The following is a 24,016-nucleotide window of genomic DNA, read 5'->3' as shown; positions in this document are numbered from 1 at the left end:
CCCTGGGGAAATTCTGTGGGATTAGTGGGCCATTCAGGACACCAGTGGAGATATGCCGCATCTGTGAAGAGGGATAACCTCTCTGCAGTACTTCACTGGCTTCCCTTCCATTTTTAGGTTCAAGCCTCTTCGGGGGGGAGGATTGTGGGAGAAGGAATGGTGCAGAAATTCCTATGATTTACATTAGCATTCAGAGTCTGCTCCTGAGATGTACTGAGTGTCTCCTGCAGTGTTAGCAACCTCAGCTCTACTGCAGTGGAGGGAACTCAGCGCTCCATTGGGATCAGGCCCTAATTTATACAGGAAGAACCCTGAGAGGTAGGAAGAAAGTGGTAACAGGGTCTGCTCCTGCTCCCATTGAGGTCTATCAGGCCTTCTGACCTGGCTTTTCTCCTTGCTACATCCTCTCCATGGCTAAAATTAGAAGGGATGACATGGCCTGTAGCATTCAGCATTTAATGACGAAGATACAGGATTACTGGTAATTAACATATTAGCCAGAAGCTTCTTCCCAGATCAAAACACCACTTAGCAGCACAGAAGCCAAGAAGATTATGAAACGATTTGTCGGGTGGTTTAACAGAGAGATAGATTTGCTGATCTCATCTCTATGGGTTCACCAAGTGGGAGTTTTAGAGGTCTCCACTTTCACTAAACCATTATGTACCATGGCATATTATGAATGAATGAAAAAACTGGACCCTGTTCAGCCCTGGCATAAATACGTACACTCCTTCTGAGGTCAATGAGAGTTCCACGCACTCACTTCAGGGCCAAGTTTGGCTCACGGTATTGAAAAATAACGGGGGAATTCACTCCACCCTTATATATTATAGCAAGTTTCTTTAGGCTGTTTCTCAGGGTGTGTCTATTCTGCAATTAGACACCCACGACTGGCCCGTGCCAGCTGACTTGGGCTTGTGGGGCTCTGGCTAAGGGGATGTTTAATTGCAGCGTAGACTTCCAGGCTCAAGCTGGGGCCTAGTCTCTAGAGGGTCCCAGAGCTCAGGCTGGAGCCCAAGCCCGGAAGTCTACGCTACAGTGAAACAGTCCTGCAGCCCAAGTCAGCTGGCATGGGACAGTGGCAGGTTTTTCTTTACAATGTAAATGTACCCTCAGTGTTTTATTCTGCCTGAGACAATAGGTTACCAGCAAGGGCAAAGCACATGCAGGTGATTCACAAGCCATGGGATGTAGAAGCCCTTAGGAAGGGTTTCTGTTGGAGGTAGACGACAGAGCCCTTAGCACAGGGCTGTCCGGGGCGGGGGTGAGGGGGGCAAGTGGGGCAATCTGCCCCGGGCCCCACAGGGGCCCCCATGAGAATATAGTATTCTATAGTATTGCAACTTTTTTTAATGGCAGGGACCCCCAAAATTGCTTTGCCCAGACCCCCTCAATCCTCTGGGCAGCCCTGCCTTAGCAGCCTACCTAACTGTGCAGTTACAACAGTGGAGAGGAACTGGGAGTGGGAGGAGGACAAGGTACCTTCAGAGGGGTGGGAGAGGCTGGTCCAAGAGAGACTATAAGGGCCCCAGGTTGAGGGAAGGTAGATCTGGGCATGATATAGGAGCATTAATTCATACCTGATCAGGATTTGCAGTCCCTAAATGTTGTTCCATGGGGCTGAGGGTCCCTGGGCAGCACAGTGCCAATATTTAATCTGTCCTCTAGAAATGAATTAAACTCTCCCTGTGAATCCCACTAGGTGTCAGTGTATGGAAAGAATGGATCCACGGAGACAGAGTATGTTTTCAGTAACACCTGGGAGGCTCTGGAGTAACACCCTTGACTTCATAGGAGTTACTGCTGCTTATAACTGAGATCAGATCTGACCTGTTACTTTTCTCTTGGATTTTCTACTCCAACCTTAATTCAGTGTGAATGAAATTCATCCTTGAGCAGAAGCCTAAACACCATGTAAGTCTCCCTTAAGATCTGTTTTGAGTGCTTAAGTGGGACTGCAGTGGTGCATAGATCTCATGACGGCCCTCTCGACCAGGGTGAATTACCCCCTGTAACAATAGGCTTGTTGGATGAAATTCAGTCAGTGGAGTTCCATCTGCTGGGCTCTCAGTTCTAAGTGGTACTGAGCACCTGTGCTGGAGTCAATGAGCACTACAGGTGCTCAGTACATCTTGGGGCCTGGCCCATAGATTGTATTTAGGCTGTAAGCTCTTCAGAGTAGGGACTTTGAGCCAAATACTGCTCTTGATTGCGCTGGTTTAAATCCACTGATTTCAACTGTTTGACACTGGTGTAGCAGAGAGCCTGATCCAAAGCCCACTGAAAATCAATGGAAGGGCTTCCACTGAGTTCAATGGGCTTTGGGTCACGCTCAGAGAGAAGAATTTGGCCCAATGCCTTCACATATGCACACACCTTGCACAATGTTAGCGCTGTATAAATAAAAATTACAAAATGTAATAATAATTAATCAATATGTTTAAAAAAAACCCCAAGTACTGGGTCTCTATCTTGTAGTTTCAATTCCACTCAGATGACACTTTTGTTATACATTAGGTCAATAGCAGGTTATCACTGCCAGGATCATTATAAGGGCTCAGAAAAATGTACACTCTTAAAAATGACAACAAAATTAGACAATGAGAGCAGCAGGTCATTAAAATAAATGTTTGATTTATTTTATTCAAAAGGTAACTTCACAAATAAGATGGACAATAAAATCTAGGACCCCGCAATGGAAAAATAACACTAAGGAATAAGCTTGGAAGAGTGAAGAATCTTCCAGGCCTTGGAATATCAATATGCATCTGTGATATTCCCCTCTGGTGTTATCTGGACCAGTGATCTGCTAGGCCACTCCAATCCTTGACTCTGGGAGCCAGCCTTATCCTGCACTGCTGTGAGAACCCCCACTCCTGGACTGTTCACGCACAGCCTCTGGCATGTAAGCTGCTCCCAGCTACTTGCAAGCAAATGACACTAGCCAATATCTCCAGTCCCAGATGCAACCCTGGGAACCTCTTTCTTGCAGTGTCCAGTCTGGACGCTGCAAGCTTATATGAGTTCATCAATTTAACAAAGAAACTGATCTGTACCAGGCTTGTTATCCCAAGGGTAGCCTCTGACACACTTCAAACCAAACACACTGCTTCAGGTAGAACAAACAGATTTATTAGCTATAAAGATAGATTTTAAGGGATTATAAATCAAAGCACAAGAAGTCAGATTTGGTCAAATGAAATAAAAGCAAAACCCATTCTAAGCTGATCTTAACACATTCGATGTCCTTACAAACTTAGATGCTTCTCACCACAGGCTGGCTGGTTACTTTTCAGTCAGGCTCTCCCCTTTGATCAGCGTTTCAGTCGCTTGGTGGTGGTGGTGTCTGTAGATGTAGGTGGAAGAGAGAGAGCTTGGCAAAATGTCTCACCCTTTTATCATGTCCTTTCTTCCCTCTTGGCTTTGCCCCCCTGCCCCTTCAGAGTCAGGTGAGCATTACCTCATCGCAGTCCCAAACTGACCAAAGGAAGGGGGGTGATTCCCTGGAGGGTCTAATAGATTCTTTTGTTGCTGTCTAAGCCAGTGTCCATTGTTTCCGTGAAGCTGGGCTGGGTTTGTCCCATCCATGCCCTGACGAGGTGTGAACTGCCTCTCTGTTCTTGGAGAGTTTTTGCATGGACTTGTTTTAAGCCATGAGGATACATTTTCAGCCTCATAACTATATACATGAAATTATAACCTATAACCTTACTATAACAACACTGTAACAATTACTATAAGATCACTATAACAACCATGCTCGGTGAATCATGAGCCTTCCGAAGACACCCAACATGACAAGCTTTGCATTGGATGCCACAAAATAATTTTATAAAGAAGAACATGGGGAGAATGAGGGTGTTCCCCCAAGGTACAGAGTGTCACAGCATCACAAATTATTTCCTCACAAAACTATTCATAGGAGCAATACATGTTTAGGGTATTCATAATAAGGGTATTGGCTGAAGTATGTTAAAATGTGTTTCCTCTAGTTTAGGTAAGTGCAAACTATGAGGGGACTCCCAGGGGTTTATTTCCTATGGAGATCCAAGGGGATCTATTCCAGAGCCTATTACTTTGTTGTTGCTGTTGATTGGCTAATGTTCTAGGCCTCAATCCTGTTGCTGTCACTGATTGGCTGGTAGTGCTGGCCTAAACACAGGTTGCAGATGGTGACTGGTCAATAGTCCTGGCCCAAACACTAGTGGCTGATGATGACTGATTGCTGGTCCAGGCCTAAACATTGGCTGTTGCAGGTGATTGGCTATTGGTCCAGGTCCAAACACTAGCGGCTGATGATGACTGACTGCTGGTCCAGGACTAAACATTGGCTGTTGCAGGTGATTGATGATTGGTCTAGGTCCAAACACTAGTGGCTGATGATGACTGACTTCTGGTCCAGGACTAAACATTGGCTGTTGCAGATGATTGGCTATTGGTCCAGGCCCAAACACTAGCAGTTGCTGGTGACTGGCCGTTGATTCAGGCAAGTCATGTGATGACTTCACATGACTGGCTTCTGTGCCGACCCTTTGCAGAGGCATTAGGTGAGAATATTCTGGTGGAATAAGACTGAAACTCGGAATCTGATTGCTACTTGCCGGCCAGATCTGTAAACTGGCTGCGGAGCCCTGGTGGGAGAGGCAAAATATGAATTTAAAAAATATTTGGAGGTTAACAACTAAACATAATGACTTTACAATCACTCAAGTATTTAATAGGTAGGGTTCACAATAGGAAATTTCTTTATAAACCTACAACAGGGATCGGCAACCTTTGGTACACAGCCCACCAGGTAAGCACCCTGGCAGGCAGGGCCAGTTTGTTTACCTGCCGCGTCCGCAGGTTTGGCTGATTGTGGCTCCCGTTGGCCACGGTTTGATGCTCAAGGCCAATGGGGCTGCAGGAAGCGGCGTGGGCCAAGAGATGATGGGACAGCGGGAGCCGCGATCGGCCAAACCTGTGGACGTGGCAGGTAAACAAACTGGTCCGGCCCACCAGGGGGCTTATCCTGGCGGGCTGCGTGCCAAATGTTGCCGATTCCTGACCTACAAGCAACTGCAAAATTTCAACAAATGTATGTCAGGCCCATGAGCATTTCACATGTAACACAGACCCAGCATGTCCAAAAGAACCATAAACACATTGGGCACTCCCCACAAGTTATAGCCCAGCCATGGAACCGTGTCATTCAGAACCAAGGAGAATTCAGGGGAATGTTAATGGCCTTATGAACTCATCAGTCACTGACTGCTGTAGCTCAGTCATGGAAATTGGCCGTTCAGAACCAGGAAAGATTTCAAGGGCTTCAGAGGAGATCCATGAAATATCACAGTGGTGCACTCTGAATACCTCATCTGTACATGACTCTGGATAACTTCTGGATCGAATCTTTTCCTCCCAAAGATCTACTAACCTGAAGAATAAGCTGGAGTTCAAAAGAAAAGAACATTATCCATGGGGTGAGGTGCCAAGGCCAGTAATCTTCTACATTTTGAAGGTTGACAAATGTTCTCCAACAATAGTTGTAAGCTGAGAAAATAGAAATATCCTGGCACATAAATTAAAAGATACATCAAGAGGCTGTGTGCAACTCACTGCTCTATGAGAGGTCAAAATGGTTCAAGAAAGATTAAATTGTTGTGTAACTGCTATTAAGATAGAGCATTTTTTTTCCTTTTTATTTATTGAGGAAGTTTTAACAGTTTTACAAATCCTTGCCATGTAAATATCAGAGACAAAATAATAGGCATTGTAACAGTGAGCTTTTGTTTAGAGAAACATTATACAGTATTAGAATAACCAGATCTCTTTATTGAACAGAATGCTACCATATTACAGAGTGAGCAATTTTACAGCACATACACCATGTGGCTAACAAACCGGGCACATCTGTTCAATGTTCATATTCTAAAAAATTGGACAAGTGCGCTGGGGGTTATGCAGGTGAATGTAGGTCAGACTATTGGAAAGCTACAGTTTAGAGCTGAGATAAATGTTGATATTGATAAAAGATGCTGAATTGATTGCTCTTGAGAATGAAATTTGCAATTTATCCTCAGAACAGGAACAGGATGGGCCACAGTGAGTGTGAAGGTGTGCCTCTCACGCCCTCCCCAGCAGTGTGATTTACCAGGAGACCATGAATAATAGTGAAAGAAGTTCAATCTCCATGTTGCAGTCAGCCATGCCCTCTCAGCTGAGCCTGACAAAGGGGACAATTAATGTTCAATGCAGGGCTGGTGTCTGTGATGAAAATAACTTTTGGTCACTACACACCAGTGTCCCTATTAAAATCAATGACATAGAAATGAACAGCTCCATAGCCCAGTCCTCCAAACCTGTTGATTCTTCCACCTTCTTTGAAAGCAAAATGAATGGTTACCTGAGAGGTCCATGACTTTAATGGTGACTCCATTCATCACCAGGTCACGCAGGCCTAGACGGTTGCTTCTGTTTTCATGCCTAAAGAGCCGTGATACATACATTTTTAGGTTCACTTTGGGGTATGTCTTCAGGAACTCTACCACAGATTGGGAGCATTTCCAGCAAGGACTCCAGGAGAGGAACCAGGTGATAGAACAGTGGGTCAAAGGATTGAAAGATCTTTCCTTGAAGGCATTTTCCAGGAAGTTGATTTCAGCATGCTGGGTGCTGGTGTTTCGGCACCACTTTCTCCATATCTTGGAGCTGTTGCCCCATTTAATTTCATAGAGCAGATAAGTCACCTTGGGAAGTGCACTCGGGTCATAAACGTCCTTGAACTCCTTTGGTTGTATCTTCCACCTGAAATATGAGCAAGTCACTGTGAAAATGTAATGTCCACCGATGCCGATGGCACTTTCACTAGCCCTGTTCCACATAGCTAAATCCTGGGGCCAAAGGAGAGACACAGACCCATGGAGACATAGATGGAGGGACAATGGAGGCGGGGATGGGGAGATTTGGAACAAAAGTGAATGAGGAAGAATATCTGGAGTCCTCCATCCCCCTCCGGAACCCTTCATGGAACTGGTCAGGTTTGGGGATATAGAATGGTCATTCTCACCTCTGGATAGTGCAGTCAGTCAAGTGACCTATTAGAAAAGATAATTAGAAAATCATCTCTCTTCTGGCAGCAGAAATACAGAGGAAGACAGAAAGAACCAAAATCCCATAACTCTGCCTTTTTGTGATCACATAAATCAATTGCATGAATCTCAGAACCACCTGGTCCTAACAGATGACCCACATTCAATGCTGCTGAACGGGATGTAATTCTGACATGCCACCTGTTATACTCCTTAGGGATGGGAAAAACTTTCTGAACCCCATTTCCAGTGATCTGTTTAACCCTGCATGTTAAGCCTCTAGTGAAGCATCAAATCCTCTTTATTACCCAAGTGTAGCGAGGTGGTGGGATACCCCACAGCCCCGCTGAGGGACGGACCTCCCCTAACACCAATGTGGGCGGAAGTAGCCCGGGGCAGCCGACTCCAGTCGGGCTGCAACACTGCCTATGTCAGTGTGTTGCGGCCAGGATCCCCACAGAAAGCAGCGAGTTTCTGCCGCTGCTAGGGCCCCGGGCTGGGACGCAGTGGAGTGGGAGGGCCTGCGTCCCCCCTGCCACCTCCTCCTTGGGTGGCAGACTTCCCCTTTTCCCTGGCCTGGAGAAGCTAGGACCTCCTGATATTGAACTGCTGACTCAGCCCCTGCCTGAGGGCCTGACTGTTTGGGTACGGCCCCGCCCTGACTTAGGGCCTGGGCTGCTCTAGAACTCTTGGCTCAGCCCCAGCTTAAAGGGCCTGAGCCCCTAACTGTGTATTTGCGGTCCCCCACTAGTGCCGAGCCGCGACTGACGGCGAGCTAGAAGAGGCGGTGGGATACCCCACAGCCCCGCCGAGGGACGGACCTCGGCCGGACAGTTCTACACCAAGATACAGTTAGGCCCAGATCCTCAAAGGCAGTGGTGAGCTGGAGCCGGTTCCCACTGGTTCCCAAGAACCGGTTGCTAAAATTAGACCTCCGTGGAGAACCGGTTGTTAAAGGGCCAAGGGGTGGGCAAAGAACACCGGTCCACAAGCCAGACCATCCTGTTGCTCCCAGGATTCCCAGATGGGGAAGCTGAAGCTCCCCTGGCCCCTCCCCGTCTTCCCCCAGCTGCAGCGTGGCCAGCTGCTGGCACCAGCTGGGCAGCTCAGCTGAGCTTGGGGGTTGTCCTGCTGCCGCTTTTTGAGCGGCCCGGCAAGGTGGGAGGGCAGCTGCTGCAAGCTCCAGGGCTGGCCAGAGGGGAAGGGGCAAGTGGGGCAATTGGCCGGGCCCTGGAGGGGCCCCCAGCCCCACAAGGATGTCTCCCCCAGCCTCTCCCCCACTTTCCTCACCCTGCAGAGCCACAGCATGGCCAGCAGCTGGGCAGCTCAGCTGAGCTCTGGGCTACCGGCAAGGGTGGGGGCTGCAAGCTCCGGGGCCGTGGAGGGAGGGGAGATGGGGCAATTTGCCCCTGGCCCCCGGCCCCACGAGGATGTCCCCCCCAGCCCCTCCCCCACAGAGCTGCAGCATGGCCAGCAGCTGGGCAGCTCAGCTGAGCTCCTGAGTTGTTCTGCTGCTTTGACCTGCCGGCAAGGTAAGGGGTGGGGGGAGCTGCAAGCTCCAGGGCTGCCGGGGGGGGGGATGTCTCCCCCTGTCCCGGCCCCTCCCCTGCTCCCCCGCCCATTAAATCAGAACTTTTTATAGGGAACCAGTTGTTAAGATTTTGGCAGCTCATCACTGCTCAAAGGTATTCAGGCATCTCACTCCAATGAAAATCAGTGGAACTGAGATGGTCACCGTCAAGGTCCAACTTTCCTAGGTAAACATGTCTAGTTCCCTGAAAATCTAAAAGGGTGACCATTAGGCCATTAAGATAGCCTGCTTCACAATACTTATGCTAACTTGCTTAAGCTAATCATACAGGATACAGGCCTGTAGGTTCCTTGCATTACAGCCAGATGTAATAAAGTAATCTAATACAAAATACAATAAATCAAACAAGCATACCAGCAAATAAAGGCAGAATAATAATAAAGCAAGTCAGCAGGCTGGCCCTATGGGCTACAATTGAAATCGGTGAAAATACTTCACTTGACTTCAAAGGACTTCAGATCAGGCCCTATGAACAGACACAGGACTGAGGTTTTTGCAGCAATATAGATATTTAGTTACACTGGGGCAAGTTTTTTTGAGCCCATACAGACAGACACAAACACATATGCATAGACACACACAAAAATCGGAACTGTCTGAGGAAAGATGGGCCCAATGGGATGTACTAATTACAAAAATTGTTGCTTTAACTTTCATAAAACAAGTATGTATATCTACTATAACTTGTAATCTAGACTGCCTCAGCTCTGCTGTATTCGCTCACCTTTTTCTTTGTAAGAAATACCTGTTTAGTACCTATGTAAGAAAATCATTTACTGTCAGTGATTTTGTTTGTCTTTCCTGAAAACATAGTAACTAAAAACACTATAGATGTATAAATACACACAGTGCGATAAACAGACTGGATTTATCTACCAAATATACATATCTTATATACATAAATCCACAACAGCCATACAGAGGCACATACATGTGTACATTCATACATTCATATAGCCACGAAGACACACAAATGCACATTTATGCTGTATGGATATAGTGCCACAAGTGCACACTCTTATATGTATATATTTCAAATGTGTACACACACATATGCACTAATGCTGAATCTTTACCTCTGCTCCAGCCAGAAGCCATGGTTTTCCCTAACTACAGCATCCAGTGCTGTCGTGGTTTAGTAGTGTACTGTTCTCCCTTTCAGTTTCTATTCCTGATGACAGAAACTTAGGAGATTACAGAAACCAGTAGCACGCAGCCGCCAGCAACTGATTATTCAGCTCCTCAACATTAGGCTCTGAGTGATGTGGGGCATAAACCTCAACGCTGATGCAAAATTGTTCTTAATAAACTATTTTAATGTATTTTTATAACATTAGGTTGTTACAAACTTAGCTGCACCTTTACTATGAGTACTTTGATATACACAGGGCTTGGAGAATAATAGCTTCTCTGTTGCTATTTTAGTTGTTTGTTTTATTAAATGAAGTGTTCAGGCTAATTAAAGAAACTCCTAGACTATTTCTGCTTTGTCTCAGTAAGACACAGACACGAACAGTGGAAAGGGGATATCTTCCCCCTCTCCCCTCCCCCCTCTTAAGGAATGTGAAGAAATTATTTTTCTGGGCTGAGCCAGGAGCATCTTCTTTTAACCCTTCTCCCTTTCTAGAACAAAACATAAGTTTTTAAGCTCACACAAGGAATTCCAGCAGTATTCCTATCAAAAACCGATTCCATGGTTAAACACTCTGAAGTCTTCGTGTCATTAAGAATCTGTGTGACTAACACAGTAGAAGTCACATCCCTGAATGGGCATCAAGAGAGACAGTTATTAAGTTGTGGCCCCTCCATTTCTCGTTTCTCTAGACTATAAAATGTAGTAATCTTGGAAATACGTGTACTTGTTGCTCACTAACTTGCACCAGCCCTTTCAGCTCGCAGTGACAAATTGGAGTTACCACAGGCACCCAGAGGTATGGCAGAAATGAGAGGGAGATGGGCAATATTAAGTGCAGGGGAAGAAATACATCCTTTGCCCCAACACTGGCGTTGCTCCCTGCGTGGTAAGGCAGTGTAGGCCCAGAACTGCCCTTGAAATTCTCCCCCACCCCCCAGAACACACAGAGAGGAGGCACCATGGAGGGCACTTGTGTAGAGAGCACCCTGCAGAGGGCACTTGTCAGTTGGCCCAGACAATTGGGCAGAGACTCTGTCATCTATAATTGGGACAGGGATCCTCCAGCTGCCTCTAGGGAGGTTTCTTTGTGTGACAGAAGGATACTCGTGGATGGGAGAAGAGAAAGCATTTACTTGAAACTATAAAAGCAGCAAAGAATCCTGTGGCACCTTATAGACTAACAGACGTTTTGCAGCATGAGCTTTCGTGGGTGAATACCCACTTCTTCGGATGCAAGAAGAAGTGGGTATTCACCCATGAAACTCATGCTGCAAAACGTCTGTTAGTCTATAAGGTGCCACAGGATTCTTTGCTGCTTTTACAGATCCAGACTAAAACGGCTACCTCTCTGATGCTTTACTTGAAACTGTGGTTTGTTTTTTCAGGCACAGTCTTGTTTCCTTTGACACTCTTCTCTGCGGATAATGTAGGATGACAATGAGTATAGGAGCAATATGTAGGAGAAAACCCAGTTCCTTGTCCCTGACGTTAGCACAGTCACTGGTCACTGATTCCTGGTCACTGGGCTACCAGAGGGAAATATTTCAGAACCATGCTTAGAGAAACACCTTTCCCAACAGCCCCACCTGGGTCTGAGTGATCTGTTTCCACGGCTGATCTACAATACAGTCTGTGCCTGATAAGTTCATGACACTGTTGAACATTTCATGGAGTCTCTCCCCTAAATTGTCCCCGTGTTTTGAGTGACTCAGTTCCGTGGCTGAGATAGAACAAACAGACACTTTCCACTGGAGATACACTTGAATAGTGCGGTTAACTCCTGAAAATATGTAACCAACACCTACGGTACTGTACCATAGTTTTCATCTGCAGTTTCTGTGTAGTTAGGAAAATGTAACAGGGAGATGCTGTGTACATTATTGATAGAAACTGTCAATGCCCCACTGTGGGAGGGAGGGCAGGATGACAGTAACTCTCTGTCTCTCTCTTTCTCTCTCTCCATCTCTAGTATTTGTAGGTTTCTTAAAAAGCGATACTTAGGCCCCTGCTCTTGAAGCTGATCATTGCATCAGTTATCACCGTCTCTCTCAACAGCCTATTTTTGGAGAAGATTAATGGGAAATCATAATGAGGATTCATTATTATTATGCTGGTGACCATAGCACCTAGTTGTCTCAGATATGCTATCGGACCCCATTGTGCTAGGTACTGAATTCATAGGCCCCCATCAACACAGGACCTGAGCACCTCTCATGCATTAATGCGTTTATTCCTGCAGCCTGCTGTGATGCAAGAGGCAGAGATTTTGGGGGGATTTCCCAACACTGCAGATTTAACTGCCCTAGGGAATATCACAGCAAATCTCACCAACTTCTGCTTCAAGTTGTAAGGTGCTTTTGACCTTACCTCCTCTAACATAAACACATAGCAACATATATATGAGAGAACAACATATATATGACAGATGTTTATCATGTTACTTCATGCACTACTGGAAGATGCTCAGAGACTGCAGTGATGAATGTCGTAGCAGAGCCTATATAAAATAGAATGTAGGGGAGTATTATGCCTGTTTTACAGATGTGGAAAATAAGGTACAAGGTTTAAGGACTTGCCCAAGGCCACACAGTGAATCAGTGGTAAAGCCAGGGATACAACTCATATTTACTGACTCCCAGTTCTGCACTTCAATATGTGGGGAAATAAGTGTGGCATTATCTGGAATTCTCAGTTTTTCTGAACAACTGGCTGGCTCTTGGTACAGACAACTCTGGTCTCCTTGGCTGATGACCTGTTCCTGGTAATGAACAAAGATCAACAGTGACATTCTGGCCCCACTGAACTCAACTGGAGTGCAAGTGTCCATCCAGGCTGATTTTCTTCATTCTCTCAGCTGCCTTTGATACCATGGATCACAAGGTCTGTGGGTCCCGAGTGGAGTGACTCCGTTCTTTCGTCTCTAAGGGTACGTCTACACTACGGGATTATTCCGAATTTACATAAACCGGTTTAGTAAAACAGATTGTATAAAATCGAGTGCACGCGGCCACACTAAGCGCACTAATTCGGTGGTGTGCATCCACGGTCCGAGGCTAGCGTCGATTTCTGGAGCGTTGCACTGTGGGTAGCTATTCCGTAGCTATCCCATAGTTCCCGGAGTCTCCCCCTCCCCTTGGAATTCTGGGTTGAGATCCCAGTGCCTGATGGGGCAAAAATCATTGTCGTGGGTGGTTCTGGGTAAATGTCGTCAGTCATTCCTTCCTCCGGGAAAGCAATGGCAGACAATCATTTCGCGCCCTTTTTCCCTGGATTTCCCTGGCAGACGCCATAGCGTGGCAACCATGGAGCCTGTTCTGCCTTTTGTCACTGTCACCATATGTGTACTAGATGCTGCGGACAGAGGCAATTCAGCAGCGCTACACAGAAGCATTCATTTGCTTTTGCATGACAGCAGAGATGGTTAGCAGCTGTTCTGTACCGTCTACCATGCTATTGTAAATTGTAAATTGGCAATGAGATGAAGGTTACCAGTCATATTGCACTATACCTTCTGCTGCTGTCATAGGTGCCCCTGGCTGAGATCAGCCGGGGGCGCAAAAGACAAAAATGGGAATGACTCCCCGAGTCAATCCCTCCTTTATGGTATCTAAAAATAGAATCAGTCCTGCCTAGAATGTGGGGCAAGTGTACTAGAGATCCAGTGTATCAGAGAACCAGAGAGCACAGCAGCTCTGTGTCAGATCCCGCAGGAATGATGAGCTGCATGCCATTCACAGGGGGTGCTCCTGCAACAACCCCACCTGTTGCTTCCCTCCTCCCACAGCCTTCCTGGGCTACCGTTGCAGTGTCCCCCCGTTTGTGTGCTGAAGTAATACAGAATGCAGGAATAAGAAACAGTGACTTGTTAGTGAAATAAAATGAGGGGACGGCAGCCTCCAGCTGCTATGATAGTCCAGGCAGTACAGAATCTTTTCTTTACACATGAAGGGCAGGGGCTGATAGAGCTCAGCCTCCTGTTGCTATGATGAAGACAGTTACCAGCCGTTCTGTACTGTCTACTGGGAATGACTGGGAGGCCAGTCAGGAGTACTTATGGGATGATGACGAGGATGGATACCAGTCATATTGCACTACACCATCTGCCACAAGGCTGATGATGACGACAGATATCTGCCATAGTGTACCATCACCCACCAAGGGGCGGGGGGGCGAGGATGCTACAGTTCAGTGCCGCAGCATCGTGTCTACCAGCAGCATTCAGTACACATAGGGTGACATTTAAAAGAGTCAAGAGATGATTTTTTTCCCTTTTCCTTCCGGGGGTGGGGGGTGGGAGTACATTGACGAGCTATGCCCTGAACCACCGCGGACAATGTGTTTGACCGTACAGGCATTGGGAGCTCAGCCAAGAATGCAAATGCTTTTCGGAGACTGCAGGAACTGTGGGATACCTTGAGTCCTCAGTCCTCCCTCCCTCCATGAGCGTCGATTTGATTCTTTGGCTTTCCGTTACGCTTGTCACGCAGCTGCGTGCTGAGTCCCTGCTATGGCGTCTGTCTGGAGATTTTTAAAAAATGCTTTGGACTTTCGTCTTATGTAACGGAGCTGATAGAACAGATTTGCCTGCCCATACAGCGATCACATCCATACGGTCCATGCCGGAGCTCTTTTTGGATTTTGATTTGGGACTGCATCACCACCCATGCTGATCGGAGCTCCACGCTGGGCAAACAGGAAATGATATTCAAAAGTTCGCAGGGCTTTTCCTGTCTACCTGGCCACTGCATCCGAGTTCAGAATGCTGTCCAGAGCAGTCAGTGGTGCACTGTGGGATACCGCCCGGAGGCCAATACTGTCGATTTGCGGCCACACTAACCCTAATCCGATATGGTAATACCGATATTAGCGCTACTCCTCTCGTTAGGGAGGAGTACAGAAACCGGTTTAAAGAGCCCTTTATATCGATATAAAGGGCCTCTTAGTGTGGACGGGTGTGGCGTTAAATCGGTTTAACGCTCCTAAAACCGGTTTAAACGTGTAGTGTAGACCAGGCCTAAGGCAGCACAGGTTTGTGTTGGTTGCCTCTGCTCTCTAGAAGCTCTCTGTGGGCCACCACCAGGCTCCAGCCTCTCACTCCTTCTGTCCAGCATGAGGCCATGAAAAGATACTGTGAAATAGTTTGGATGATGACACCATCAGTATGTGTCTGGAACTCATCATGACATTTCTTTTTAATCAGACCAATAGGTCTCTTGTTTTTCTCAGTGCCTAGCTGGGACTGGGGTCTGGATAGGCCCAGCTGGCTAAGGATCAGCCCCAAGAAGACAGAAGTGATGCTGGGGACTGGGGTAAATATTAAGAGAAAACAGTTGAATCTGTCCCATTGGTGGAGAAGAGTTGCTTGTGTTTTCTGTAAGTAAGGTGTTTATTTGGGGGGGGGTCTGTTGAATACTCACCTCATTTTGGAAAATCAAGTAGCAGTTATAGCCTAAAATCTTTTTTTCATTCACATCTGGTTAGAAGGTCGTGACCTTTTCTCTCACATGTTGTCTTCCCCAGAGAGGTGCAGGCCTTTGTCACCTCCCAGCTGGAATACTGCAGTTAGCTCTGTTTGAAGACTTAGCCCTTGGAAACTTCAGCTGGCACCTGGTGCAGAATGCAGCTGGCTTCATGTGGTGTCCTGCAGGGGGCACATGACTCCCAAGCTCTGTGATTCGCACTGGCTTCTGATCAGGGCGGCTCTACGTTTTTTGTCTAAACTGCGGGACCAGCAGGCCTCCCGCAGAAACGCCGCCGAAGGCAGCCTGACTGCCACCCTCACAGCCACCGGCAGGCTGCCCCCCGCGTCTTGCCGCCCCAGGCACACGCTTGCTGCGCTGGAGCCGCCCCTGCTTCTGATTCACTGAAGCTGGCCGCTTTGCCCTATAGCACTCTACATGATTTGGGTCCTGGCTGCCTCCAAGACTATTTTTCTGCATAGATGCTAGAACTAGGTTACTGGGGGTGCTGCTACACCCCCCGACTTGAAATAATAATAACAACCCAAATACATGGTTTCCTCTTTCAGCACCCCCACTATAAAAATTGTTCCAGCACCACTGTCTCTCTGATCATGAATGGCAGAGTGGCCAGTTCATAGGTTGCACAGGTAAATAATGTATGACATGCTGACACCTCCCAGCCCAGCTGTCTCTTTCTCTGCACCAGTCCCCCATGTCTAAAAGGCCTCCTCACCTCTAATCCCATAGTTTCTCTTGCTTTTATCTAATTTCTGGCTAATCTCTATGTCCTTCTTCCCTCCCTCATGTGCTGGAGCGATTTGCAAGATGTGGTTTAGTTAGTTTAGAGATGGATTTTGTTAGCACTTTTTATTAATTAAAATAGGTAAATGAGAAAAGTTGTGCTTGTGGCACCATAACATTTCTGGAATTTGTTCATCAGTTAGGGACATTTAATAAGGATACACCTGGTCTCAACCCTGAGGAAAAAGCTCCGTATGACACTTGGTTTTGGTCATCAAGAGCACATTTCATCCCCAGGAATTCAACCTATCACATTTCTCAGAGGGTCACTTTCCGGGCGCGTCAATGCTGGGCAGCACATCCATGAATGGCCTGTGAAACTGAGCTGCTTTCTGTAGTAAAATGAGACAAGTACTATACATTTCTCTTGACTCTTTCACCCCAAAAGATCCTAACTTGTGTAATGCACATATAGGAACCGGTGAGATAGGGCTATAAATAGGGCCCTACCAAATTCACAGCCATTAAAAACACATCACGGACTGTGAAATCTGGCATCCCCCTGTGAAATCTGGTCTTTTGTGTGTTTTTACCATATACCATACAGATTTCACAGGGGAGACCAGCGTTTCTGAAATTGGGGGTCCTGACCCAAAAGGGAGATGCAGGGGGGTCGCAAGGTTATTTTAAGGTAGGGGGGTTGCGGTATTGCCACTCTAGCTTCTGAGCTGCCTTCAGAGCTGGGTGGCCAGAGAGCAGCTGTTCTTGGCCAGGCACCCAGCTCTGAAGGCAGCGCTCCACCAGCAGCAGCACAGAAGTAAGGGTGGCAAGACCATATCATGCCATCCTTACTTCTACGCTGCTGCCTTCAGAGCTGGGTGGCTGGAGAATGGCAGCTGCTGAGTGGCGGCCCAGCTTTGCAGGCAGCAGTGCAGAAGTAAGGGTGGCAATATCACATTATGCCATCCTTACTTCTGCACTGCTCCTGGTGGTGGCTCTGCCCTCAGAGCTGGGATCCTGGACAGCAGTTGCTGCTCTCCAGCTGCCCAGCTCTGAAGACAGCACGATCGCCAGCAGCAGTGCAGAAATAATGGTAGCAGTACCGCAACCCCCACTACAATAACCTTTGTGACTCCACACACACACACACACAAAATTCCTTTTTGGGTCAGGACCCCTACAATTACAGCACTATGAAATTTCAGATTTAAATAGCTGAAATCATGAAATTTATGATTTTTAAAATCCTATGACTGTGAAATTGACCAAAATGAACCATGAATTTTGTAGGGCCCTAGCAGATGGTGCTTGTCTGGACAGTTTACAGTGGAAGTAAGTATCACTCTTGGAAGGCTGATGGGAATCCCACAAGATAAGTCTGCATTTCTATGAGTCTGGGAATCAGAAATCCCTGTTGTGCCACTGCCACTCAGTGAGAGTGTGGGTAACTCACCACTCTGTGACTCGGTTTCCCCATCTGTATAGTGAGAGTAATGACACTTACCTTTGTAAATCACCATGTCATATGCAGATGACATGCATGCACAAGCATGTAGGGATAAAATTAGAAAAACCAAGGCACAAAAAAGAGATTAAACTAGCTAGAGACATAAAGGGTAACAAGAAAACAGTCTACAAATACATTAGAAGCAAGAGGAAGACCAAGGACAGGGTAGGCCCATTACTCAGTGTGTGTGTGTGTGGGGGGGAAACAATAACAAAAAATATGGAAATGGCAGAAGTGCTAAATGACTTTTTTGTTTCAGTTTTCACCAGAAAGTTTAGTAGCAATTGGACATCTAACTTAATGAATGACAATGACAATGAGGTAGAATCGGAGGCTAAAATAGGGAAAGAACAAGTTAAAACTACTTAGACGAGTTAGATGTCTTCATGGAGCTGACTGCGGAGATATCTGAGCCATTAGCAATTATCTTTGAAAAGTCATGAAAGATGGGAGAGATTCTAGAGGACTGGAAAAGGGCAAATATAATGCCAATCTATAAAAAGGGAAATAAGGACAACCTGGGGAATTACAGACCAGTCAGTTTAACTTCAGTACCCTGAAAGATAATGGAGCAAATAATTAAGCAGTCAATTTGCAATCACCTATAAGATAATAAGATGATAAGTAACAGTCAGCATGGATTTCTCAAGAACAAATCATGTCGAACCAACCTAATAACTTTCTTTGACTGAGTAACAAGCCTTGTGGATAGCGGGGAACATTGACGGCAGGTATTAGAGGCCAGAGGAGGCTAAGCCTCCCCGAACAGCTGGCCCACTGCCTTTGGAGCGTGCTGCCACAGGAAGGGCACCCAGGCCATGGCCCACCCACACTCCACCTCGAGATCCCCCCCACTCCCGTTCATCCTGTTCATCCCTTGGGCCCTGCCCTTGCTCCGCCTCTTCCCATCTCCGCTCCACCTGCATGGGGGCCTCAGGGAAGAGGGCGAAGAGGCGCACATGCGTGGTGAGCGGCTGGCTACTTGGATGGCAGGTGGACCGACGGGGCCTCAAGGGAGCAGCTGAAGAGGTGCAAGTGGTGGGCAGAGACGCCTCGGGGGAGGGAGCCCAGCCTCCCCAAATGGCAGAGTCACTCACCGCTCATAGCAGGAAGGCAGTAGATGTGGTATATCTTGACTTTGGTAAGGCTTTTGATACTGTCTTACATGACCCTCTCATAAACAAACTAGGGAAATGCAACCTAGATGGACCTACTATAAGGTGGGTGCAGAACTAGTTGGAAAACCATTCCCAGAGAGTAGTTATCAGTGGTACAGAGTCAAGCTGGAAGGGAATAACGAGTGGGGTCCTGCAGGGATCGTTCCCGGGTCCAGTTCTGTTCAATATCTTCATCAAAGGTTTAGATAATGGCATAGAGAGTACACTTATAAAATGACACCAAGCTGGGAGGGGTTGCAAGTGCTTTGGAGGATAGGATTAAAATTCAAAATGATCTGGACAAACTGGAGAAATGGTCTGGAGTAAATAGGATGAAATTCAATAAGGACAAATGCAAAGTACTCCATTTAGGAAGGAACAATCAGTTGCACCCATACAAAATGGGAAATGACTGCCTAGGAAGGAGTACTGCAGAAAGGGATCTGAGTGTCATAGTGGATTGCAAGCTAAATATGAGACAACAGTGTAACATTGTTGCAAAAAAGCAAATATCATTCTGGGATGTATTAGCAGGAGTGTTGTAAGCAAGACACAAGAAGTCATTCTTCCGCTCTACTCTGGACTGATTAGGCCTCAACTGGAGTATTGTGTCCAGTTCTGGGCACCACATTTCAGGAAAGATGTGGACAAACTAGAGAAAATCCAAAAGAGAGCAACGATCATGATTAAAGGTCTAGAAAACACGACCTATGAGGGAAGACTGAAAAAAATGGGTTTGTTCAATGTGGAGAAGAGAAGACTGAGGGAGGGACATGATAACAGTTTTCAAGTACATAAAAGGTTGTTACAAGGAGGAGGGAGAAAAATTGTCCTCGTTAACCTCTGAGGGTAGGCCAAGAAGCAATGGGCTTAAATTGCATCAAGGGAGGTTTAGGTTGGACATCAGGAAAAACTTTCAAACTATCAGAGTGATTAAGCACTGGAATAAATTCCCTAGGGAGGTTCTGAGATCTCCATTATTGTAGATTGGTCACAGCAGTTTAGACAAATACCTGTCAGGGATGGTCTAGATAATATTTGGTCCTGCCATGAGTGCAGGGGACTGGACTAGATGACATATCGAGGTCCCTTCCAGTACTATGACTCTATGATTCTAGAAGCTAGTGTGATGTTTCCTGGAGGTACTCAGGTTTGTGAGTCACCTCGCCACCCCTGGCCCTTAGCATGAGGAAGCCTGGTCTGTACCTGCAAGGTAATGATTAATTTGCACCAGCAGTGCTTGCCAAGGCTGAGCCACGGCATCTCTGGGCTTGGCAGTTCATAGCCTGGCACCTCTGGACTTGCTGCATCAGTTATGAATTTTAAAAAATTGCTTGAGCCCCGGCATATCTTTAATTAAATATCAAGCACTGCTGCCAGGGGTCAGCTCCCAGCTCCACCATTTTGTAAGAAAAACAAGCCCTCCATTCTCTGCTCACGTGGACTCCACTGTCCCTGTGTAGGTCAGCAACTGGTACACACCAACCACTGAGCCCTCCGAGCAACTCCCTGCAGTGCCCCGCCCCATATCCACTGGACACTCACAGAATTCCCAGATCTGCCATTCCCAAAGGAACAGTGCTGCACTGCTTACCAGCTACCCCATAGGCCACTACAGCTCCACTTAGACACAGCACTTCACTTTGGTTACCGAGAAAACAAGTGTACATGTATTTAACAAAGCACAGGGATTGCAGTGAGAGGAAGCAGAAATATTGGAACCAAAGGGTTACAGATAAAATAAAATCATAACACACATTCAACAGCCTAAAGTTAACTAACAAGGTGCCCTCTTGTCTAGTAAGGTACAGCCAAGCCAAAGGCCTTCCGTTCTCCTGGGTGATCTGCTGTTAACTTCAAGGCTTTAAGAACATAACTTCCTATATCTGTACATAGCTCCTTCCATACTATTCGCACATACATTTCACAAGGATTATGATGAGCAGTGTGACTCAGTAGAGACCCTTACGTGACATTCCTCGGTGAACTGATATGTAAATACCAGACCCAGGGGATCTCTTGCACCCTTATGCCTCACTGTGCCCTCTGCCAGTTGGCACCACAAGGTACCTGGACCAGCGCTAGGCCCTCTGGAGGAGGTTAATGTATTGTATAATGCAGGGGTGGGCAAACTTTTTGGCCTGAGGTCCATATCTGGGTGGGGAAATTGCATGCCGGGCCATGAATGTAGGGCTGGGGTAGGGGGTTGGGGTGCGGGGTGTGGGAGGGGGTGTGGAGTGCAGGAAGGGGCTCAAGGCAAGGGGTTGGGGCGGAGAAGGCATGCAGGGTGTACAAGGGGGCTCAGGGAAGGGCATTGGGGTGCAGGAGGGGATGCACAGTGCGGGAGGGGGCTCAGGGCAGTGATGCAGGGAGGGGTGCGAGGTGTGGGAGGGGGCTCAGGGCAGGCAGTTAGGGTGCAGGAGGGATGTGAGGTGCAGCAGAGGGATCAGGCCAGGGGGTTGGGATGCAGGAGGGGTTTGAGGTGCAGCAGGGGGCTCAGGCCAGGGGTGCAGGGAGGAGTGTGGGAGAGGGCTCAGGGCAGGGGGTTGAGATGCAGGAGCAGTGCAGGGTGTGGTAGGGGATTGGGGTGCAGGCAGGGTGCGGCAGGGGGCTCATGGCAGGGAGTCAGGATGCAGGGTGCAGGAGGCGTTCAGGCTGTGGGCTCCGGCACGGCACAACTTACCTGGAGTGGCTCCAGGGTGGCAGTGGCACACACTGGGGCCAGGGCAGGCTCCTTGCCTGCCTGCCCTGGCCCCAGCGCCGCCCCACTCCGGGAAGCGGCTGGCACCATGTCCCTGCTGCCCCTGGGGGCGGGGGAGCAGAGGGCTCTACGCGCTGCCCTTGCCTGTGGGTACCTCCCCTGAAGCTCCCATTGGCTGCCGTTCCCTGTTCCCGGACAATGGGAGCTTCGGGGGAGGTACCCACAGGCAAGAGCAGCCTGTGGAGCCCTCTGCCTCCCCTCCCCCAGGGGCCGCAGAGATGTGGTGCTGGCTGCTTCTTGGAGAGGTGTGGGGCCTGTAGTGCCACGGGGGTGCCAATCCCACGGGCCAGATCCCTGAGGGGCCGGATCTGGCCCGCAGGCCATAGTTTTCCCACCCCTGGTATAATGTATTACCACTGGGCTCAAAGTTCTGAATGGGCTTCTGCCTCCTCACTTTCTTCCGCCAACTTCTCACAAATAGCTCCTTGGGAGCTGTGTTGGAATATACCCCTGTAGTCACATCCCATACGCTTGTGTAATGATCTATGTACCAGGTATGCCTTGTGAGGTATCATTTGAAAACTCATAACTTGCTGGTCAGAATTCTCCTGATAAAACGTGTGTGGCAACCTTTACGTGAAGTTATATGATTCCCCTGACTGACATTAAGAGTGCATGTTAAAAACTCATACAGCATCAAACCACCCTGTTTTGAACAAAGGTGTGTATCTTTGCTTTAATTTTCAATTAAACAGTAAACAGAGTCATTAAGCAGGAAGGGAAAACAAAGGAAGCTCAAACAAATGAAAACAGACAGCAAGAAACATCCTTCCACTTGGACTGGAAATGTTTTTCAAGAGGGGGACTGAAAGTCTAAAATGCAAGGGGAAACATTCCAAGACAGTCTCTCTCTCTTCCTGTCTGTCCCTGGCATCACACCTAAGACGACAAAGGGCAATAGTTATTGGACTTTGGGGGAAGAACTCCTGGCCTGAAGACTTTGGTCAATAACCTTGCTGGAAGCATGGGGTGAGAAATGTCGCTTAAATCTAATATAGTTTGTTAATGAAGCACTCGCAATCTTTTTATCCTTATTTGTCTTGTAATCATTTCTGACCTTTATGCCTCAACACTTGTACTCTCTTAAAATCCATTTTTTGTAGTTAATAAACTTGTTTTATTGTTTAATCTAATCCAACGTGTTTAAATTGAAGTGTGTGGGTAGCTCTATTTAAGATAATAAGATGGGATATTATTCCCTTAAAGGAATAATGGACTAAAAATATTTGAACCATCCAGGAGAGGGCTGGGCAGTAGAGGACATACATTACTGGGGGGGAATCTAAGACTGGGAGGGCGTGTTGGGGTCACCCTGCAGTGTAACCAAGGCTGTCCCGCCACTGGTTTGAATTGCACCTTGTTGTGTCACAGGTGCCTCACACCAAAAGAAGGTTCACGGCTGCGAATCACTGCCAGAGATAGGCACCTCCCTGCAGCCCAGACTTAGGCACCTATCTCCAAGAGAGGGGCAGGATTTAGCACACCCTCTGTCTTTGGCTATCTTGACAAAGGAGCTGACAAAGGGGACCATTAATGCCCAGTGCAGTGCTGATTTCGGTGAGGAAAATGACTTTTGTTCACTACAAACTGATGTCCTTGTTATAGCCATGACATAGAAGTGAAAGGCTCCTTAATGCAGTCCCTCAAACGTCTTCATTTTTCCAGTCTCCTTTGATTTCAGCATGCCAGGTGCAGGTGTTCGGGCACCAGTTTCTCCATGACTCAGTGTTGCTGCCGCAGCTGATTTCATAGAGTAGATAAGTCACCCTGGTGTCCAAGGAACTGTCTGTTGTTATTTTTACTTTAATCCCCAGAGAATGGATTCTGTCAAAGATACGCCTGACTACTCATCATGTAATTAATGATTAGCTCTCACTGCCATGGTCTTTGATTGCATCCAGGTGATTGCCAGAACTCTAGCCACCTTAACACTGCCGAAGCACAATTAAAAGAGGGAGCAATTCTGGTACCCTCGATCTGATGGAGGAAAGTGAGGACCTCCCATGACTGGGCACTTTGTCAGACATGATTTGTATTGTTTGATGTTACTGCATTCTCTTTTTGATTGCTTATGATTTTTCTTTATCTGCTTTAGAAATTATATCACAGTTGATAGGATTTTTGCAGTTGACGTTTTAACCTCATCACACAGAAATGCCAGTGAAAGCATCTCCTCAACGCGGTCATAATGAACTGTGTTATAGAATCACATCTGATAGATCATCCACTTCATGTTCTTGGGGCAGTGCATAATTGTTCCCCACTACTCACAAATTTCTTGGTAACTTGATTTGCAGGGAATAGAGAGCAAAGCATTGCAGAGAGCTTGTCACTCAGTCTTATTTCCTTAAATGTGCAAACCCCTCATCTCAGTTTACACACTCAGCATAGACTCCAATGTTCACAATGTTCATGAAGTAAAGGTATTTGGCTACTGGGTTTGCACTCACAAAGCTACCATGGATACATTATATGCACTGCAGTTACAATATAATTACTGTCTATCTAGCTATCCATCTATCCATTCTTCCTTCTCTGTCTAACATTTTTAGACATAGGTGCCTAAAGCTAGACTCCTAAGTGCATACA

At 47.1% G+C, this 24,016-nt stretch overlaps 1 protein-coding gene across 2 annotated transcripts; it reads right to left on the bottom strand.

Moving 5' to 3' along the window:
- Window positions 1-3,425: 3,425 nt before the first annotated feature.
- LOC123350214 (C->U-editing enzyme APOBEC-1-like) lies at window positions 3,426-9,813 on the bottom strand. Of its 2 annotated transcripts, XM_044988684.1 has the most exons (5): window positions 9,741-9,769; window positions 7,052-7,079; window positions 6,389-6,789; window positions 5,420-5,535; window positions 3,426-4,634 (listed from the first exon to the last, which is right to left on the bottom strand). In XM_044988684.1, the coding sequence occupies exons 1-5, from the start codon at window positions 9,760-9,762 to the stop codon at window positions 4,131-4,133; spliced, it is 1,071 nt and encodes a 356-aa protein (XP_044844619.1). In that variant the 5' UTR covers window positions 9,763-9,769; the 3' UTR covers window positions 3,426-4,130. The 2 variants fall into 2 exon arrangements, with proteins under 2 accessions (XP_044844619.1, XP_044844612.1); XM_044988677.1 differs by having other exon boundaries at window positions 6,389-7,079; window positions 9,741-9,813.
- Between the last annotated feature and the right edge of the window lie 14,203 nt (window positions 9,814-24,016).

The sequence above is a fragment of the Mauremys mutica genome, chromosome 1 (genome assembly GCF_020497125.1).
Source record: "Mauremys mutica isolate MM-2020 ecotype Southern chromosome 1, ASM2049712v1, whole genome shotgun sequence".
Taxonomy (NCBI): Eukaryota; Metazoa; Chordata; order Testudines; family Geoemydidae; genus Mauremys; species Mauremys mutica.
This window is presented reverse-complemented; position numbering and strand designations above follow the sequence as displayed.